General features: G+C 35.6%; 1 protein-coding gene and 1 long non-coding RNA gene across 2 annotated transcripts; both read right to left on the reverse strand.

Annotated features, from left to right (window-relative positions):
• Positions 1-792: 792 nt before the first annotated feature.
• On the reverse strand, positions 793-9172 carry LOC132189373 (uncharacterized). Its single transcript, XM_059604097.1, has 16 exons — positions 8628-9172; positions 8380-8441; positions 8217-8284; positions 7420-7541; positions 6713-6818; positions 6535-6586; positions 5165-5282; positions 5007-5037; positions 4885-4908; positions 4656-4780; positions 3638-3719; positions 2402-2524; positions 2261-2314; positions 2107-2176; positions 1690-1723; positions 793-1362 (listed from the first exon to the last, which is right to left on the reverse strand). Exons 1-16 carry the CDS (start codon positions 8815-8817, stop codon positions 1028-1030), a joined length of 1596 nt encoding a protein of 531 aa, XP_059460080.1. The 5' UTR covers positions 8818-9172; the 3' UTR covers positions 793-1027.
• Positions 9173-11916: 2744 nt separating this feature from the next.
• On the reverse strand, positions 11917-12902 carry LOC132190474 (uncharacterized). Its single transcript, XR_009441139.1, has 3 exons — positions 12804-12902; positions 12575-12733; positions 11917-12137 (listed from the first exon to the last, which is right to left on the reverse strand). It is a non-coding gene; the product is annotated as an uncharacterized LOC132190474 (long non-coding RNA).
• Positions 12903-15578: the final 2676 nt, after the last annotated feature.

Below are 15578 nucleotides of genomic sequence, written 5' to 3' on the forward strand. Positions count from 1 at the left end.
TATACCGCATTTTTATTATACAATTATGCTACAATGTTAACGTGACAGTCCCAATCAACCCTTAGATTAGTCATTGATAAAAAAAAATAAAAAAATCAAAAGATTGGTTAAGGCTGCTATGGTAATGACATCATTCTGAGATAGAAATGCTCTTTGTATAAAAGATTGCAGGACTACCCATATAACTCTATTCCCCCCCGTATAGTATGGTTTTAGCATGGTGCATGGTTTAGTGGTCCATTGAGAGCCGGCAATGGACCGGGTTTGGGCCAGGCTACTTGGCCCTGGGCTTCGGCCTCATGTAATGGGTTGGCCACTGTGCATTCCCCTTGCACTTTGGGCCTAAACCAAGGCCGTACGCAAACCTGATCCAGAAAGGAAGAGGGGAGACTTTTTTTCTTTTTCTTTTTTTCCAAAAAATTTAATATGTTGGCCAATGAACGAATAAAATACAACCCAAAAAGAGAATAGAGACTTTATAAAAAAAAAAAAAAAAAAGAATAAAGAAACACGTAACTCGTAGATTGATTCCGTATATATGGGGATGATAATATATGACATTTGTAACCATTGTATTTAAAGGACCGAATTAAACCAGTATTATCATTGTTTAACCCCTTAAATTTTCTCTTTTGTTGATCAGGCAAAATGCTACAAATAGTGATCAAGTATACGGCACCACACATAAGACTTCGCAAATTACACTAAAATCATAAATCAATTTAATAGACTGAGGCAAAAAAATTTCTTTCAAGCCAAATTAGAAGAAAACTTGGTTCATAAAATATGATAGAAGCTGCAACTAACATTTTCTCATTTTAATGAGAACTCCAAAATGAAATGTTAGTACAGTATAACTGTTTCCTATCAATTAAACAAGCACATTTTAGTGGGGCTGAAGAATTAAAAAAGGAAAAAGAATTTAAAACAATTAAAAGAAATGTAAATAAAGTAGCCAATTGATCATAACGTACAACTCTCTATGACGAGAGAACAAAATTTCCACCTTGAACGGGGAGTGTGAAACTTATGACGACTTCCGGGGCCTTCCTCTTTTACCGGTTTTCCCTTGGGAAGGCTGTGAACTTTTATTTGCCGAAGGAGGGCGACCACGCCCACGGGTGGCTTTATTAGCACCCTTACCTTGACCTCTACCAGAAGCATTCCCGCCTCGCTTTTTCTCTTCCGCCTGCCCATTGACCTGTTCTTCACCATTTTCACTGTCATCATCACTATCCTCTTCTTCTGAGTCAGATGAATCTTTTGACTTCTTCCTCTTCTTGGAGTTATTAGAAGCTTTAGCAGCACCCTTTTTAGGAGTTTGCTTGGCAACAGGAGCTTCAATTTCAGGTTCCACACTTCCTGCAAAAAGATCAGTTCTGATTCAGCGACCACTATGGACCCCCGTAGCTTCAATACTATGTTGAAACCTAGTTTTACTAGATGGATCTACAGTCTTTTGACAGCCAAGTTTAGGTCAAGTCAACTCCTCCATGCCTGGCCCCAGAAGCCCAGGCAGAAATCTGGCCCTTAGAAAACCACAAATTATAGCATTACCCGCTTCATCAAAAGGTCTCAGTGAGCCTTGCGCCAACAAATATTACTTCTGCTCAAAGCATGCAACTAACAAGAATTCTTCCAACAATAAATCAGACCAACCATTTACATTACCCTTTAACATTAGCATACCTTCACCAGAAGTTTTGCCATCATATACATCAAGCTGAAAAAAAAAAAAAAAAATAAAAATAAAAGGTCAAAAAGTAAATAACTGCATTACCTGTATTATTGAAAGAATGTAACAAAATGCAGGAGCTAACACAAGGAATATAAAAGTAGATCAATCCCATAACCGAAGAAAAGAAAAAGAGTAATCTTATTTAGTATACTCATATACGATTGTCATGCAACTAAAATGACGTGACAGTAAAAATCAATCTTTAATTTTTCACTCAAGTTGTATGATAATCATAATAGTCAAAGAGAAATGCTGCCTGCCATTAAACTTTGAACATCATACAGTACTGAAGGAACTAAGGAGCAGCAAGCTGTCACTACAAGTAGATTCCTCAATAAGAGGCTGTGACGACGTTTTTGAATAATCACCTGGTCAAGTCGGTCACCAACATTTGTTCTATCAACAACAACCATGGAATGTCCCATTCCGCATGCAACACTACAGGAAAAAATATCCATCATCACATCCTATAGGTGCAATTAATAAAAACAAAAAGAACAGTAAGAAGAGATAAACACTCACCTGATAACATGCATGCCCTCAAGAATATCTACCTTTTTGGGCATTGCAGAAGATCTAAACAGAAGAAACAAACACTAAAGCAAAACTTAAAGAGACAAAAAGAGGAAACTAAATGTATTATTGATCGTGACAAACACATACTTCTGCCCATTAGGACCAAATCCCAGCTCTCCATATTGAGCGTGGCCCCAACTAATGCAGGAGGAATCAGCACCAACAAAATGGTGCATATTACCTGAATCCATGCAACGTAAATTCCAACCACTGAAAAAGCAGAGAAGGAAAGTTATCTAAACAATTATGCTGAGTAGCACCAAAAATAAAAAGGTTCAACCAAAACCTCTAAAAGTTTCCCTTCATAACTTGAAGGAGTATATCTTTTCAAGACAACAAAAAGGAAACTATATTACTGTACACGGCATTGGCTTCAAACCAGCAATGAAGGCCAGTAGGCAGGGAAACTTGTAAACCTGAAGAGAATACAAAATCCAAACGAGTGGGGATGCAGACAGCCAGGTTGGAGGCCAATTAAATGTTTCCAGCAGAGAGGATAATTAAAAAGAGGAGGGATAGCACTCAGGATTGAGCCAACAACTGATCTCTGATATGCTTCAACAGCTGGTTAGAAGTTTAAGCATCAACAAAGCAAGGTTCATGATAAAGGCAAACCGGTTTCTCAATGAACTCAAAAATAAATAAGTGTTTTCAAGTTAAAAAGTAGATGCTATAACATTCATCCTATTAACAACGTACTCTTGGTTCTGCATCACAGCCTAGTCCATTGTGCATGATTCACAATAAGGTAAAGTAAGTGATTGACTTGACTAAAGTCATTGGATCAAATCTTACAAACAAAAAATAAGTCCAAATCTAAATCCCAAAATTCAAAAGACAACACCCAAGAGTCTTGGTGGTAAAGCCTCATTGGTATGGTACTACAAGCCTCAGTTTGAAATCACTTTCTCACTGATGGTGATAGTGATAGGAATATCATGGGATAAAGAGAAGTTACAGCAGAGCACCTAACCATCCAACTGCAGAGACTACTAGCAAAAGTGTGATGACCAGAACAAGATAGAAGAAACCAGAACCAAGATCAATACGCCTGCAGGACTCAATCAAATATAGCGAAATCACTGAGCAGAGAAGGGACAATTAAGAAAAGGATGGAAGAATGAGATTCATTGATGAACACAAGAAGAAAAACGGGTAACAAGTGCCAACATCATCAAGCGAGATAAAAAGGCATAATCTTACCAAGAAAAGAAGCAAACTAAGCATAACACTTTTAGGAGAATAATAGACAGGAAAAGACAGCATGAATGACACACGAAAATACTTTCCAATGAACCAAAAAGAAACAAGTAACTGCTGGACCTTAAATCCATGAGAGGCTTAGGATACATCCAGTCATCACCGGCGCTCTTTATTTTGCCCCACATATAGAGCTGCCCTCCACCTGGAAAATGGATCAACTTTAAAACAAACCAAAAACCAATTTGTTGAAGGAATAAGTTGTAACTAAAACACAAATGTGAAATTAGGGACCATTAAGGTTTTTTTTTTTTTGCATAGTAAGTAGTCTTATAGATGTACAATCCAATCCTGGAGCCCCTCACCAATCCTAAAGTAGGATCCCAACTTTAACAATCTTAGGTAACTGCTGATGACACAGTTAAAACAAGGCCACGTGGGTGTTGCATTGCTTTCAATAAACTGGCAATTTAGTCTTGATAACTCAGTAAGGTGCCCAAGTTGCAAGGTTAGTCGCATCCTTTCTGTATTTTCTAAAACCCTCAATTAAGTGAATAAAGCCAAGTGGTTGCTACAAGAGCTGAACTGACATCTTAGTCGTCTTTTTTCTTTTTCTTTTGGGGTGGGGGGAAGGGGTGTCTGGGGCAGTTGGAATAAAAGAAAACAAGAACGAATAAATTGAATACCATATAACATCTTAGATTCAAAATGTAGCTAGCCAAATTAAAGCTAAGTCAATTGCCTTCTAATGGATATGATGCGACCCAGCATTACCATGACTTATGCTTGATTAGAAATTCATTCTTGACTCCATAACAATTTTCCTTTTCAATATTTTCTTTGGAAGAGACTGACCACAATGCTTAGCTCTCTGCCAAACAAAAACAAATCAGAGAAGGTGTGGGTGTGGGTGTGGGGTAAGTGGGCTACCAACACAGCTCTTAAGCATATATTTGAATCTTGCCACAGCCCACCCAAGTCTTAATCATATATTATTTAATAATATGCATGCACTGGATGATTGTCTACACAATTTGCTTGTTCATTCATGCACTTATATGCTAAGAACGATCTAGGTTTAAAACAGGGTATGGTGTGTGTGCATAATGATATCTCAACTTTAAGCTAAGTTCACAAATACCTGCAGTGCAAGCAGAGTTAAGAGAACCAGCTGAAATCACTGCATTTGGAGGTACAACATTGTGCTTTTGAAAGATATCAACACGGCGAGGGGCCCACTCATCCTTCTGCTCCCTATGTCCGAGCCTACAAATCAGAATTCAAGGAGTTACATGCACAAGAAAAAGGGCACTATGCAGGAACAAAAAAGTTGGAAAATCTATTCACTAGCTGAAACAGTAAGAACCAACCTTCCATAACCGCCAAAGCCCCACCTAATTATTTTCCACATAAACAGTCAATAACTGTAGATGAAATGCCAAGTCAATAGGAGGAAAGAGAAGGTTAATAAGTACACTGAATAGGCACTTACGTGTAAACATAACCATTTGAATCCACTGCCACTGTATGACAAAAACCAAAAAAGTACATAAAATAAATATAAATACAATTGCAAGTATGTTGAAGAGGAGGAAAACAAGAGGGGGGCAAATAGAGAGAGAGAGAGAGAGAGCAGATGCTATTAACAACCAGTATGGTTCAGCCCACATGCAACTTTGACAATGGTTTCCCCAGCAAGAGAAGCTATTGCTCTAGGGCGTGGTTGCGCTTCATAGGCAAGCTTCACTGAGCTGTCTTTAGTGTTATACTGCAGGCACATCCAAGATTATGTGAAGCTTCATACCAAACTAAGTCTCACTTGTGCAAGTGTGAATAAATCATGCATCCTTCTGTTTCTGTATGTGACTATAAATGTATAACAATTTTATCCAGGGTAGTGACTGGAGCGGACTACATGATGCAAAATCAAAGCGACTTTCTACAAAATAGCAGTGATTTAATGCTAGGACCACACAGCAGCTTAGACTGCCTTAATAACTGTGTTGGGCATTAGGAGATTTCAGAACATTCTCTAACTTCACCAAATATGTGGGATACTTTTGTAAGACAAATTCTATTAAGGCTAGCTGCTGAGTCAACAGCTTGATCATCATCACTCGGTCTTAAGTACTTCACTTCAAAGCAACCACCTTCAATTTTCAATATGTAGGACTTTTTCTTTTAATCATCTTGAAGGGGATATTTTGAAAGATAAGATTGCAACTGCTAAGTACTTGTCTCTATAGGTTGTTGATTCACAAGACCCTTAGATCAAGAGGAAAGATGCTTCTTGTTCTAAGTGAGGTAAAATGGAGTAAGAAAACAGTCCTGTTATTTTCCTCTTTGTAAGCCTATTTCCCAAGTCCAAATCCTATTGCTAGCCCACCATAAGTATTTCCATAATTCGTTTTTTTTACTTCCATTAAAAAGCCATCGTCTTGCATCAACTTCACAGATGTCCCTTACTCTCAGTATCAGAGCTTCTAACATCATGGGAGATCCTATAGGACATGATTGATACTTTTGGAGGGAATTAAAAAGAAGTATCTCACACAATTTCCAAGAATATTTGATTAACTGGTTACATTTATGTAAGTGACTATAAAAAGGGGTCCGGAAAACGCAAAGTGGAAGAAAAATACAAAAGAATTGTCTAGCACGCAAACACACCAATGATTTAAAACCGTTAAAAACCATCTCGAGATTTTAAATGCAAAATCAGTATATTTACAATTTCAATACTGAAACTGGGATTGATGCCATCCACTACTTACTACCATTTAAGTTTTAGTGGTACTCAATGGTACTACGCACACATGATAGAAATATTAACCCAAATATATTGCCTCTATATAGAAAGTTGACAAAACATATATAGAAGCACAGGGACCATAATTTGAAGATAATTGTCATCAGCATACCATAACCATGACACGAGTAAAACTGTATCAAGTTATCTAAAGATCAAGGGAGAAAAATAAGGAAAAATAAGAAATAATCAGACTAACATAGGAACATACCTCATTGTCTGTTCCATGCCCAAGTTGTCCATATTGTGGAAGACCTGCAGTACTAGAAACCAACAAACAGTCTGCAAATCAGCAAGTAATCTGCCTAAATTTGCGAACCAAAAAGCCAGATGAAAAATTGGCTGAACAACCAAGAAAACAAAAACCCAAAAGTGTCCACAAACCATACAGTATAGTAGCTCCTTCAACAGAAGATAACCACACAGTGAATTCAGCTCCACAAGCAATATTTTTAACTTCAGACACAAGACAGCGGATAGGAGATGACTCGATTTCTACAAACAATAAAGCAACAATATAAAACAGCTGGTTGTCAGTTACTAAAGGATGTTTTCATAGACACATAGAAACAAATTAAGAACATTAACAAGGCTAAATGTTTCCCCACAAGCAATAAATACTCGCAACTACTATGAGCATTATAACTGAAATCACATGATAATTGTTTACTAGTAAAGCTGTGTACAGAAATTAGATCCAGATATGAACCTAACCAAGTTAATGAATTAAGTGATCTGCATTCAACAGTATTTTCAAGAGCAAACTTGATAAAAGCACATCACACATCTCTGAATCACGATGTAGAAATCACAAAATGCTACACATAGAATGAGTAAGTCATTAATTCTTCATAATAATTCCAAAAATGTCCTTAAATATCCACTTCAACATGAAATCAGATAGATTTGCCAACTGCAAGAGAAACTCGGGGCTATTGATGCACCATACCCAATATGAAGTAAGATTTTTAACTAATGAATGCAAAAATAGCAAAGCAGATCCCAAAGTGATCACCCTAGCAAACCAAATTGCCATCAGATTTGCATTGGAAGCTTGTAGAAATTTCATTGAATCAAATTTATAAAATGAACCTACCATTTCGTGCTGAGCCTGAACCCAACTGTCCATGTTTGTTCCAGCCAAAGGCGAGGGAAGTTCCTTCTGAAGTAACCACTACTGTATGACTCCTCCCTGCTCCAGCTCTCACAACTTTGTACCTTCAAAGCAGCCATAACAACTCGAATGACAAAATTAATAAATAAATAAGTAGTGACTCAAAATTTTTATGAAGACATTTAACTCCATAATTTAAAATGGGTCACAAAAAGCACAAAACCATGCAATTAGCACGCTATAATATGAGCATATATAATTCTCTAACAGAACCATCATCATAACCATCACTCACAAGTTAAGCAATTGCTACAAAACTCCCTAAGTAATCAAGGCTATGAGAAATCCATTGTCTTTCCATTATTCATTAGACTATCAAATTTTTCCACTATCTTAACAAGTCAAAGCTTTGATAAGCAAGTGTGCATACAAAGTCTGACGCCTTTAGGTACTTAGTTTAGTTCCATCCCTCAATTGTTTTTCATAACTTCCTTTGAATTCTTATTCTTCGAGCCCTATTTCATATCAGATATTTCAATTCTTAACCACTTCATACAGTCATCAAATTACAGTTTCACACATTTTAAACTCCAGAAGTCAAACTCGGGCCAGCACTTATACAAAACACCCTCCAGCTCAAGGGAAGCCTTCAAACCAAGAGGATGCCTAAAATCACAACATGCGGAATAGACACAGTAAAACAGCCTCTTGGGACAGTAGCCACCCCAAAAAAATTAGGAACACACACTGTACAAATGAAGTCGATCCCGGCAACTTACTTTAAAAGTTCAGAAACCACAGTCGGCCTATCCCGCTGAATTGTATCTCCGTGGCCAAGTTGTCCCTTCTGCACACCAATGCTTCATGACTTAACAACAAAAAGAACAGCAAGAAATAAACTACACACTTCCAGAAAATTTAAGTTTTAAGTCTCATTCATGCCTCATTGCGCCCCCACGTGTAGCAACGCCCTTCAACATCCAACGCCACGCAATGACACGATGCTACATTTAAAGCAACAAAATAACGTATAACATTCAGAACCCACTTCGTAATTATGCAAGAAAACCAAAAATGCCAAGACTAATCGGCCAAAATGAATGTTATTCTACTTCAAGAAACCGAGAAATTCTACTAAATACGAGAGCTCAAGCCTAAGCGAAACCAACTCAACGGACAGCGAAACTTACCGCAACCCGAAGCGACGAATCGGATGTCAACGCCGACGAGTGGGCGAAGCCGAGTCGGCGAGACCAGGTTGCCCTCGAGACCCTTGCGCCTACCAACCGTGTCCCAAGACGTGGCACCGCAGAACAAGAGTTCTCCCCCCCTCTCCTCCTCCACCCCATCAACCTTCTTCTCCGCTTCCACCGCCGACATTCCCAACGGTCAAAAAGTTTTTGCAACGAAAAAAAGATAGAGAGAGAGAAATGGAACACAAACCCAGCGGTATCCCGAAATGGGAGATCTAACGGTTAGTTTTTTAAAAGAAGAATAAGAGGAACGGACGGCTGGGATGATGTTGGGAATGGCGGGAAACGGGTGGATAACGGCTAGTTGAAGAGATCGGAGGTTGTGGGAGGATTAGGGTTTTATGCCTCGCAGACGAAGAGGACGAAGGAAGCGAAAACCCTAAATTTGGAATGGAAGTAGAAATAAACAGAAGAATAAGAAAAGGGATCGTTTGGGTTTTCCGAGAATAGGGGCCTCAATTAATAATGCCAAACAAATCGTGGAGAGAGAGAAAGAGAAAGATTTTGTTTTGCTTTGTTTTGTTTTAGGATATATATATATTTTTTTTAACCTTTTTCACTTTTCTTTTCTTTTGTAGTCCTTGCCTTGGATTTTCCTTTTTTCTTTTTTTTCCGTGAGTCTGTCTTGTCCGTCCTCGTCGGACTTTCGCAGATAGCGGATTCGGGTAAAGCTTTTGACTCAGCTCACAAATAAATCAGTGGGGATGGATTTGAATTAAAATAAATAATGTATAAAATTTAAATATAACGGCTCCATTTCTTAAAATAAAAGGCATTAACATACATTTTAATTACAAATTACTCCTACAAATATAAAAATTACATCAAAACACTTTTTTCAATTTTTTTTTTTAAAAAAAAAATCACTTTTTCTTTCTATCTTTCTTTTTTCATGATTAGAAAAAAAAAAATGTCTCTCTAATGCAAAAATATTAGCATTATTTGTTAAATTTTATCACTTTTACTATATGTTTTTAAATAACAACATTAATAAACAATTTAAAATATAATTTATATCAACATCATAATACTTTAAAAAAAAAAATTAACAAATGGAGCTCATGTTCTACTAAAATGTTTTCCGTTAGCATTCTAAATAAGGCTAGCTATCTCTTTTTTCTGAACATTAAATGATAGAAGTCAATGGCCGGAGAGTATCACTCTCTATTATTCATGACCCTTTTTCTTTTGGTAAGGTAAAAAAATAAATAAAACATTTAAAGACCAATGAATATCTGACATTTGGATGTTCTCATTGGCAAACAAAAAAAAAAGACCAAAAATTACTGAACACAATTATCTAGAGGAGTTACTTAGGATAAAGTTCAACCGACACATTTGCTTCTTAAAGCAATGTTATATACTAAATTCATCTTGCGTGCTTAACTGCTTATCAACCTTAAATCAACCCTTAATTTTTTTTTAAAAAAAAGAAAATATTGGTTGCCATATAATAACTCAAAAAATGGAGCATAAAACTCCATCAACCCTTATTTAATGGATACTGCGCATTAACCCAGTGAGATATGATGATGAGGAGACTATCAAGTTAGGTGGAGTATAGAAACATTATTGCTAGACGTGTGAGTTTCATTTGTTCGATTCAAGAGATAAATATATATATTGTTGATCTTGCTTTCAACAACCATTTGGTTTTCACGAGGAATAAAGTATTGTCGGCAGCCGGCAGGGTTGATAAAGAGTGTTATACATAAATATGGAATCAATAGAACCAAAGAAGTTGGGTGAAGCTTAAACTCCATCAATAATGGCCATGTTGAATATAGAGGAGTAAAGAGCTGAATAGAATCAATCCAAGTTTACTGTTTTTTTTCTTTTAAGAGAATTTTGAAAATAATAATGGGTAGATGCAAGGACAGAACCAGAAAGTTCGATTAGGGGCCAAGGTATTTGAAGAGAAGGGACGGAACCAGAAAGTTTGATTAGGGGCCAAGGTATATGAAGAGAAGGGAAAGTAGAGGAGAGGGAGAGTGGGTTACGAGTGGGCCAAAAAATATGTTGGGCAGGGGAGGGGCCAATGGGCGTTAAATAATTTATTTATTTATTATTATTTTTTTTTTTACCACCTAAAATATTTTTCTAAGGAATTTGGGGTGGAGCCATTGCTTACTCCGGTCCCCCCTAATTCCATCACCGGGTATATAGACAAAGTTTTCATCCAAATTAAATTACAATAATTTTACTTGATTCAATCTATTAACAACAATTCGGTAATTGATTAGAGTTAACACCAACTTTGAATAAGGGACTTCATATATTCAACTACCGCATAATCATATATATCTTAGAAAAAATATGATTTCAAACAATATTGTATATGATTATGCTACTTTATATAAACATATCATAAAAACTCAATACGTAACACAGCTACAAGGTGGTCGCATCACCCCCTTAGCTCATTAGGAGTCCAATACGAGGAGATCTAGGGGTGATGCAACAACATCTGTGATTTTGTCATGGTAGTCGGCCATTCTGTAGGGTGGTTTGCCACCAAAGTTTTTTTTTTTTTTTAATATTATTATTTTATTATCTATATATCTTTAATATTTTAGTAATTTTGGTACAATTTTAATAAGAGCAAATGTGTTGTTACCAAACTAAGGAATATGAATAGTTATTTCATTGCACATTTTTCATTCTTAATAATAATTATTCATTTTCGTAATAAATTAATAGCCATTATGTGCACTAAATGATACCTAGTTTGAAGATAAAATTATGCATGCATGCACGCCTCTTTACTCGTCGACACCTTTTAAATAGAAAAAAAAAAATACAACAACTCAAACTTGGAGTAGAACTTCTTATTGACCCCTACCTAGAGACAACTCTTGTTCAGCTTGGAGATAATTCCTTGGTGACTTGGAGTTTGACTCTTACTCAAACAAGTGCTACAACACACGCTGACTCTAACAATAATCTAATCGAGAAATGATTCACGTCAATATTTTTTCATGTTTAATATTTATTTACTCCTTAAGCACCCCTTCTTATTGCTTGATCACAAACTTTACATATCATCTTCAGCCATCCTCAGAATCACTTCTTAGGTGTATATAAACCTTAGTCTCTTCATATTCCTTTAAACTGTTTTAGGGATTCACATGACAGTCATTCTTTTAGTTCTTATCGCAAGAGATTGGGATCTTTTTTTTATATATAAGAAATATATGACTTTGGACACTAGAGAATGCAATCAAGATGATCAAAATAAGAGAACTAAATCTTTTGGATGAAGATAAACTTAAGCAACAGATATAAACTTCTTTGATGAACATAAACAAAACGATGAGAATAGAGAAAGCAAAATAGAGATGGTCTTGTTTAATTATCACATTCTCACTAGCTTGGCATTCCTCAACAAGCCTTCAGAAACCAATTAGATTCCAACTTGAATCACTTTACCATCATTTGGTTGATGTTCTGCACATACCAACAAGGAAAGGGGATCAAGATCAAAAGGCATCATAGGACCAATGCATGTCAGAATTGCTAAACACCTGGACAGTTTAAATACCAAATGATTCTTATAAAGAAATATTGTACAATTTTTTGTTCAACACAGCATCAAATGAAAAAAATTTGGTAAAATTTGGTTTTAGTAAAAATAATTCATTAGACTAGGAATTGTCAATTCATATGGATTTGTAAAAAGATTAGTTCATTTGACAATTTTTTTTTTTTTTACGAATTATAGCGAGTATATATAAGCTTATTTGTTAGTTTTGTAGGTAGGTATATATATATTATACATTTAAAATGGGTCTAGATTCAAATTCTAAATAAATCCAAACAAACCGATCAAAGATATCATTCGGTGAGTATCTGAGCTACTTTGAAGATTGTAATTTGTATCTGACCTTTCAGAGGTTGAAGACCCAAACGCCCAAAACCCCAATTTATGGAGGAAGAAGAACAGAGAGGGAGAGTGAATGATCAGCATTCAAGACCCGTCGTTCTGAGTCGGTGTGGTGCTCGTGGAGCAGGAACGCCGAAGACGCACAGAGCGGTGGAGCCGTCTGAGAGAGAGAAAGCAATGGTGGAGTAAGAACCGAGAGAGAGAGAGAGAGAGAGAGAGAGAGGCGTTACCAGTGGAGGAGAGAGGGAGCACCACGGGTGGAGGATATCTGCGTTCCTTACGAGCCCGAGTAGTGGCGGCGCCGGTGGATAACTGAGAGAGAGAAAAAGGGCACGCTCTATGTTATTCTAAAGACTAAATTACAATTTTATTAAATATTTAACTACTTTTATAAATACCACATTTTTGAATTTTTCTGCTTTTTAAATAGCACGATTTAAATCCACAAATCGAGATTTGGTTTTGTTTTTTAAAAGTAGATAGTTTTCATGTTTTATTGTATGTGGAGTTTTATCTGAGGTGTCATTTTTTTATTGGAGGCTATAAACCATAGGTTTTATACCACATATTTTTCCATTATTTTCTACTAGGAATGATACAGCCGAACTTGGGGTTAATTTTGGGCCAACTTTTTTCTTATTTTTTAATTTAAAAAAATAACAGAATTAAAAATTAAAAAAGTTTATGAAGCAATCATTTTTATTTTGGTCATTCTTTTATTTGGTATTTTTAAAAAAAATTAAAATTGTACTTTATTCATAATAATGACCAAATATTGCTTTAGAAACTTTTTTAATTTTTAATTTTTAATTTTGTTATTTTTTTAAATTAAAAAATAAGGAAAAAGTTTCTGAAGCAAAATACAGTTTTTATTTTTTAAAAAAAAAACCAAAATAAAAAAAGAATAACCAAAATAAAAATTATTGCTTCAAAAACTTTTTTTTTTTAATTAAAAAATAAGGCAAAAGTTGGCTCAAAGTTGGACAAAATAATTGTGCCTTTAGTATTTTCCATTTTCTATCAAGCACAAATCCTTTTAGTTGGTTCAATCATTGGCTTGGGTGCACTTTCTGCTCCAATTGACTTTATATTATAGTAAAAGTTATAATACCTTAAACATTTTTTTATATTACTCAAAATGGATTGTTGGCGATAGCCTAATTTATTTTGTGTCGCATAAAATTGAAAGCATTATCAAAGAAGGATTGTTTGATCAAAAAAGGTAATGGAACCGGCAAACAAAAGGCCATTATACATATATACTTTGGAATGGAATAATATATAGGACCCTCACACTTTGTTTTCCTGCCTCTTGGTCCATATAGTTGAAGACATCCAAGGATATCCATACAAGAATACCTATCATTAGCCTTGCTGATTTTTACATGTCATGGCATGTGACTCACACAAGGGCTCTTCAACCCGGCCCTTTATGATATGGTTGCTTCTCTTTTTAGTGTTGAAAAAAATTAAAAAATATTAAAAAAAAAAAAAATCTGAAAAGAACATTTGATCGCTTCATTGTGACGGAGCTTTCTCCATGTGACAAAGGGCTCCACCTAGAGTTACTATAATGAGGCCGAAAAATGGTGGGCAGTCATATGCCGTTGTACCTAAATGCTTGTTGATTGCTGAAATAATTCTCCACCTACAAGTAAAAAAAGCATGACTGCATGCTCTTTCTGATCGATGATTGTGGCTCCTCTCTACCTTTCAAATGGGCTTTTCTAAATCCTTGCTGCGTAGGAGGAGTATTTAAGAAGCAAACGCACTGTCGTTGAATTAAAAAAAATGTATTTGATAATAGGTCGTCGTCTTCAATGATGAAATCAAAAAAACGACTGTGCAACCCATGCAACAGATTCAGTGTATGCAGAAATTAACCTTTGAACCATTCTTCTTATCTTGGAAATCATTGTTCAAACACGTTGCTTAACATACATAAAAATGAAGTCATATTGATTTAATGTACGTCGTTGTTAAGGTTTTTATCATATCTGTGTATTGTAATCAAAACCCTTTATTGTCTTCTATCCACTTACTCTAATTCTTTTATAAATAGGGTCATTTATGTTGTAGACATATTAATTGATAGACGTAAGCCTTAATGTTAAATACTCTATTTTTATCTTATAACTATGCAATATTGATGTTACAATATTGTTATGATCGACGATCAAATCAACATCGTAGAATAATTCCGTGGCATCTAACTTTACTTTCACAATTTACTTTTCATTGCAAACTTTTACAATTAAAACACAAATGAGAGAGAGAGAGAGAGAGAGAAATGGTACTCAACTCAAACTTTCCAAGTTCCAAAAGTCCACGTAACTGCAAAATTCTCTCAAGGGTTGTAGACTGGTAATGTGGACGTGGCTAAGATTGGTTTACCAAACCAGACTGATTTGTTAGGGGCAAATTATATGGTTAAGGACTTTTTGTTTCTTTGGATTTTTTTTTTTTTTTTTTAAGATTATGGTTAAGGACTTAAATGAATCTAACAGCCCCATAAAGAACATCATCTACCGAAATATGTTATTTCAACAATAATTTTTTTTATATATATTTTGACACTCATTTTATAAGTTTGAAAATAGAAATGATCCATTTTATCGTTTATACTATATATTTATTATATAAAACCGTATTCATATTACCACGTTATTTAAAACATATAGTATGCAACGATATATACAATTATTAAAATTGATAACCATGCTATCTGTCTCATAGCATAATTGAGTGGAACCCCACATGATAGTTTCATGGCATCCCACTTGCAGTTGCAGCAGAGCACAGCTCAAACACGGGCGAATTGGCCAGGTAAGCCGATCCATGGTGCACAGAACTCCCATGTGCTCCTACGTGTTATCCGACCCATAGAGCCACGTGGCAAATAGCGACAAAAAAGCTGTCAACTGGGTAGGTTTATGGTTGGATAGACACCATTGCTCTAACATTATTTAATTTTTGGTTCAAATAGACTTATCTTTAGTTGTTAG

This window comes from Corylus avellana, chromosome ca8 (genome assembly GCF_901000735.1).
Source record: "Corylus avellana chromosome ca8, CavTom2PMs-1.0".
Taxonomy (NCBI): Eukaryota; Viridiplantae; Streptophyta; class Magnoliopsida; order Fagales; family Betulaceae; genus Corylus; species Corylus avellana.